A 7,002-nucleotide genomic window follows, 5' to 3' on the forward strand; every position below is an offset into this window, starting at 1 on the left:
CCCTTTTACACGTTTTGTTACAGCCTTATTCTAAAATGTATTAAATTACATGTTTTCCTCATCAATCTACACACAATACCTCATCAATCTACACACAATTGTTTACAAATGTATTCAAAATGAAAACATATACCTTATTTACATAATTATTCAGGCCCTTTGCTATGAGACTCGAAATTGAGCTCAAGTGCATCCTGTTTCCATCGATCATCCTTGTTTCTACAACTTGATTTGAGTCCACCTGTGGTACATTCAATTGAATGGACATGATTTGGAAAGGCCCACACCTGTCTATATAAGGTCCCGCAGTTGGCAGTGCACGTCAGAGCAAAAACCAAGTCAAGAGGTCGAAGGAATTGTTTGTTGAGCTCCGGGACAGGATTCTGTCGAGGCACAGATTTGCGGAAGGGTACCAAAAAATGTCTGAAGAATTGAAGGTCCCCAAGAACACAGTGGCCGCCATCATTCTTAAATGGAAGAAGTTTGGAACCACCGACTCTTCCTAAAGCTGGCTGCCCAGCCAAACTGAGCAATTGGGAGAGAAGGGCCTTGGTCAGGGAGGTGACAACTAGCATTCAACCAATCAGGCTTTATGGTAGAGTGGCCAGACGGAAGCCACTCCTCAGTAAAATGCACATGACAGCCTGAATGGAGTTTGCCAAAAAGGCAACTAACTATCACAACAGGCCATGATTGGGAGTCCCATAGGGCGGTGCACAATTGGCCCAGCGTTGTCCGGGTTAGGGTTTGGCCGGGATAGGCCGGCATTGTAAATAAGAATGACTTCTTAACGGACTTGCCTAGTTAAATAAAGGTTAAATAAATATTAAAATAAATAAAAATTCAACAAAGTATTTAGTAAAGGGTCTGAATACATGTAAAAATGTCTAAAAAACTGGGTTTTCTTTGTCATTATGGGGTATTGTGTGTAGATTGATGAGGGAAAAAGGCAATTTAATATGTTTTACAATAAGGCTGTAATGTAAAAAAATGTGGAAAAAATCAAGGGGTCTGAATACTTTTCGAATGCACTGTATATACTAGACGGTGTCAGAGGAAGGCCCCAAAAATTGTCAGACCCCAGTCACCCAAGTCATAGCCTGTTCTCTCTGCTAACGCACAGCAAGCAGTACCGGAGCACCAAATATAGGTCCAAACGGCTTCTTAACAGCTTCTACCCTCAAGCCATAAGACTGCTGAACAATTAATCAAATAGCCACCCGGACTATTTACATTGACCCCCCCCCCCCCTCCCCTGTACCCTGAAACATCGGTACCGGTACTGAAACGTCGGTACCGGTACCTCCAGTGTATAGCTTCGTTACTGTTACTTTATTGTTGCTCCTTAATTATTTGTTATTTTCCTCTTTTTTTATTTTCATTTGTATTTATTTATTGTTTACTTTAGTTTATTTAGTAAATACTTTCTTAACACTTATATTTTTTCTTAACTGCATTGTTGGTTTAGGGCTTCTAAGTAAGCATTTCACTGTAAGGTACCTGTTGTATTTGGCACAATCAAATAACCTTTGATTTGATATAGCCTCGTTATTGTTATTTTATTGTGTTTTTTTTTTTAATTCAAATTTTATTTAGTAAATATTTTCTTAACTCTATTGCTTGAACTGCATTGTTGGTTAAGGGCTTGTAAGTAAGCATTTCACGGCACGTGTGACAAATACCATTTGACTTGATTTGACTCAGCCTTATCACGTTGTTAAACACTCTCTCTCTCTTACAGACAGACGTGTGTGTGTGTGTGTGTGTGTGTGTGTGTGTGTGTGTGTGTGTGTGTGTGTGTGTCAAAAAACGAAACAAATATTTATTTACAGTAATTATGCATTAAAGAAAGAGAGAATGTGTTGTTGAAGGAGAAGAAATTAAGGGGTTTAAAGAGAGGTGCGACAGAAAGGGAGAAATGCAGATGTCGCATCATGAATACAGTACCAGTCAAACATTTGGACACACCTACTAATTCCAGGGATTTTCTTTATTTTTTACTATTTTCTACATTCTATAATAATAGTGAGGACATCAAAACTATAAAATAACACATATGGAATCATGTAGTACCCAAAAAAGTGTTTACTTCTTAGGGCTGCAATCCTGTTAACAGGATTGATATGACAACAGCCAGTGAAAGTGCAGAGCGCTAAATTCAAACAACAGAAATCTCATAATTAATATAATAATATAAACATAATGTATTTTATACCATTTTAAAGGTAATCTTGTTGTTAATCCCACCAAAGTGTCCGATTTCAAATGGGCTTTACAGCGAAAGCACCACAAACGATTATGTTAGGTCAGAGCCAAGCCACAGAAAAACACAGCCATTTTCCAGCCAAAGAGAGGAGTCACAAAAAGCACAAAGAGAAAAAATTAATCACTAACCTTTGATGATATTCATCAGATGACACTCATAGGACTTCATATTACACAATACATGTAAGTTTTGTTCGATAAAGTGCATATTTATATAAAAAAAATCTCAGTATACATTGGCGCATTATTTTCACTAGTTCCAAAAACATCCGGTGATATTGCAGAGTGCCACATCATTTTACAGAAATACTCATTATAAATGTAGATGAAAATACAATTGTTAGATATGGAAATATAGATACACTTCTCCTTAATGCAACCGCTGTGTCAGATTTCAAAAAAGTTTTACGGAAAAAGCAAACCGTGCAATAATCTGAGTACAGCTTTCAGACAACAAAGCAGCCAAAAAGATATCCGCCATATTGGGTAGTCAACATTAGTCATAAATAGCATTATAAATATTCACTTACCTTTGATGATCTTCATCTGAATGCACTCCCAGGAATCCCAGTTCCACATTAGATGTTTGATTTGTTCGATAATGTCCTTCATTTTTGTCCAAAGAGCTACTTTTGTTAGTACGTTTGATAAACAAATCCAAAGTCATGAAGCGCGTTCCCTTGTTGCAGACAAAATGTCAAAAAGTTCCGTTACTGTCCATAGAAACATGTCAAACGATGTATGGAATCAATCTTTAGGATGTTTTTAACATAAAACTTCAATAATATTCCAACCCGGAGAATTCCTTTGTTTTCAGAAAAGCAAAGGAACGCAGCTACCTCTCATGTGAAATGTGAAACCTCTCACTCATTCCTCTCTCATTCGGTCCCACTTCACAGTAGAATCCTCAAACAAGTTTCTAAAGATGGTTGACATCTAGTGGAAGCCTTAGGAAGTGCAACATAACCAATATCCCACTGTGTAGTTAATAGGGACTGGACTGAAAATCGACCAAACCACAGATTTCCCACTTCCTGTTTGGATTTCTTCTCAGGTTTTTACCTGCCATATGAGTTCTGTTATACTCACAGACATCGTTCAAACAGTTTTAGAAACTTCAGAGTGTTTTCTATCCAACACCAATAATAATATGCATATATTAGCAACTGGGACTGAGGAGTAGGCAGTTTAGTCTGGGAACCTCTGGGCACCTTTCATCCAAGCTACTCAATACTGCCCCTGCAGCCATAAGATGTTATCAAGGAAAATAGTGGCTACTTTGAAGAATCTCAAATATAAAGTATATTTTGATTTAACACTTCGTGTGTGTGTGTGTGTGTGTGTGTGTGTGTGTGTGTGTGTGTGTGTGTGTGTGTGTTTGTGTCACGAATGTTTACATGTGCGTTTCTGTTAGTCATTATGCATGGCTTTTAAGCATCCCTCTCTCTCTTTTTGCCTCGACTGGAATGTGTTCATGGTTGTGCTCCTTTGAGTAGGATCCAGAATGAAAAGGTGAAGGACATAAATATTTATGTAACTATTACACTATGATTACACATTTGGGTCCCACTTCGAATTGATGGTTAGTAGAGCCGGGAAGATAAACCGGAAATTACCGGCATCAACCAAACAGACCACTCATCGAGGACATTATGATGATATTGTTAAATACAAGTAGCCAGTACTAGAGAAATGTGAAATGAAACAACTCTGCTAATATGGGCTTGTTATCAATTGATAATGATAACATTCAAAGTAGTACTAGTAGTTTTAAGGGTAATATTTTAAAAAACTGTGATGCACATTAATGTTCTAAATGTATCTTTCTATTTATCGTCATGTTAACTTAGTCTGGTTATTGTAATATAGATTTTAAAGAAATCATTCAGAAGTAGTATCATGCTGTGTGAAGTGTGGCAAAAGGGTCACGCCACATTCAGCACCCGATATAAGAACCTTATTTCTCATCACATTCCCTCTCTCGCTCCTCCTCCCTCTCCCTCGCTCTATCCCTATCTTTCCCTCTTCCCCCTCTTCGTCTACAGACGCAGTATGAAGCGCAAGGCCAGCTTCACCTGTCCCTTCAACGGCAGTTGCACCATAACCAAGGACAACCGCCGCCACTGCCAGGCCTGCCGGCTCAAGCGCTGCGTGGACATCGGCATGATGAAGGAGTGTGAGTGTCTTGTACACAGATCCAGGATCAGTTTCCGCTTCAGTAAATCCTAATGTCAGCCATTCGGGGGAATATGGCAAAACTGACCTAAGACAGACCAGCATGGTTAAGGAATGTGAGTGTATGAGATCAGCTTCCATTTTCCCAAATCTTACCATCAGCTTTTAGGGAGTATAATGCAAAACTGACCGTAGAGCACTGCCTAGGGGAAACCTTATCCCACTCCTCCTTCCTCATCTCTTCCATCAGAATTGCTTGTTTTCTTTTTGACTGATAGAGGATAGCCTTGCAGATTAATGAATTGTTTCTTAATCCTGGTCCTGGAGACCCAAAGGGTGCACCTTCTTGTTTTTGCCCTAGTACTACACACCTGATTCAAATAATCAACTCATCATCAAACCTTTGGAATCAGGTGTGTAGTGCTAGGGGGAAAAAAAAGAAGGTGCACCGAGGTCCAGGACTAAGAAACACTAGGTTTGAGCCACTGAACCATGTGGTGTTGTCCTACTGAGGTATAAGGTCAGACATACACATGATCGAGTAAAGAAAAATGTCATTTTACTCTGAAGAGCACTACAGGACGAAATGTATTTTCAGCCGGTTGCAAGGCAAATACACTCATTTTCCTCCATGAGTGGCCGTATGATCTCTTGAATTATGAACGATCTCTTGAACCGTGACGATGTGTGTGTTGAAAAGAGTAAAAAGTGCACCGAAGAGAGAGAGATGTGCTTCTATCAGTCTGTTGTTAGGCAACTGTTGATGGTGTGTAATGACACACTGATTAACAGGAAATAATTCAGCCACTCTTGGAGGAAAATGGGAATTTAAAATGAAATAAAGCTCCTTTCCACTTAGAAGCAAATCATGTCAGCCTTAAAACATGTATTAGCGTGCCAATAGCAATAACAAACACACGCACACACTGGACACATATCACAGTGCCATCTACCCCCCCCCCCCCCCCCATGCCTGTCGAGCGCAAGGCAGGCACACGCCGTATAGTGTTTGTTAAATACCAATAGTGTTACACAACGTTGGGACTCCTTGGTCAAGTCCTTCTAGGCCATTGCCCTCATGAGAATGTTTATAATGTTCACTAGAAGTACTAGATCGTTCTGGGAGAACCTGTACATTATGCGCCCATCTGAACTTTAGACACCTGCTGATGTTTTGGCCACGCTTCAATCCAATGGACTGTTTGTTTTCAGAGTCCGTAAATGGAAAGTTTGGTCGTTCTGTTGTTTTCCCGTGAAATCCGGATATTGTCCAGGCGGGTGTTTATAATTTGTATTTGAAGCAGGGGCTGGTTCCGGATGTTGTTCTCCCCCTGAGATTGAACAGTGAATTCCCAGAGAGTGACGCCACCGCTCCGAACACTGTACATGAATGGGAGCCATTGGAATGCACTTATGCTGCTGCTGCTGCTGCTTGGAGCTGCTGCTGCATGGACAACAACATGTTGTAGTGCGGAGCAGAGTGTGAGCTAATTCAGTGGCTGGGGCAAGAACAGGCGGAACGGAACGGAGACAATGCGCGCTGTGTTGACGACAGCACTAGGGACTCTTTTTTTTCACGGACACCCCCCTGACAACAACAAGCCCCTTCGATGCGAGCGCCGCGGCAGCCTCATCACATCGTAGAGCAACACGCTGGCTTGTGTTTGTGTGCACACACACACTTACATACGCTGGTTCTGACACACACACAGCATCAGTGTTAACATCTCTATTTTGCCTAAGTCCCAATTAGGGCTGGATGATATATTGTGAATACCGGTTTACCAGTATGAATCCGCACACCTATATGGATTTTTACAAAACCATCTAAAACTCAGCAAAAAAGAAACGTCCTCTGGCTGTCGAACTTAACGTGTGCTAATATTTGAATGAACATAACAAGATTCAACAACAGAGACATAAACTGAACAAGTTCCACAGACATATGACTAACAGAAATGGAATAATGTGTCCCTGAACAAAGGGGGGGTCAAAATCTAAAGTAACAGTCAGTATCTGGTGTGGCCACCAGCTGCATTAAGTACTGCAGTGCATCTCCTCCTCATGCACTGCACCATATTTCCCAATTCTTGCTGTGGGATGTTACCCCACTCTTCCATCAAGGCACCAGCAAGTTCCCAGACGTTTCTGGGGGGAATTGCCCTAGCCCTCACTCTCAGATCCAACAGGTCCCAGACGTGCTCAATGGGATTGAGATCCAGGCTCTTTACTGGCCATGGCAGAACACTGACATTCCTGTCTTGCAGAAAATCATGCACAGAACGAGCAGTATGGCTGGTGGCATTGTCATGCTGGAGGGTCATGTCAGGATGAGCCTGCAGGAAGGGTACCACATGAGGGAGGAGGATGTTTTCCCTGTAACGCACAGCATTGATATTGCCTGCAATGACAACAAGCTCAGTCCGATGATGCTGTGACACACCGTCCCAGACCATGACGGACCCTCCACCTCCAAATTGATCGCACTCCAGAGTACAGGCCTCGGTGTAACGCTCGTTCTTTCGACGATAAACGCGGATCCGACCATCACCCCTGGTGAGA

The 7,002-nt window shown here is 41.4% G+C and overlaps 1 protein-coding gene across 3 annotated transcripts in view; it reads left to right on the forward strand.

The window, feature by feature from the left end:
- LOC115142795 (vitamin D3 receptor B) overlaps nt 1-7,002 on the forward strand; it is a 75,647-nt gene that overhangs the window by 42,627 nt on the left and 26,018 nt on the right. For all 3 annotated transcript variants that reach the window (XM_029682538.2, XM_029682539.2, XM_029682540.2), the window contains exon 4: nt 4,311-4,441. In XM_029682538.2, coding sequence (XP_029538398.1) covers nt 4,311-4,441 — 131 coding nt within the window. The remainder of the gene's footprint in view (nt 1-4,310; nt 4,442-7,002) is intronic.

This window comes from Oncorhynchus nerka, linkage group LG15 (genome assembly GCF_034236695.1).
Source record: "Oncorhynchus nerka isolate Pitt River linkage group LG15, Oner_Uvic_2.0, whole genome shotgun sequence".
NCBI lineage: Eukaryota > Metazoa > Chordata > Actinopteri > Salmoniformes > Salmonidae > Oncorhynchus > Oncorhynchus nerka.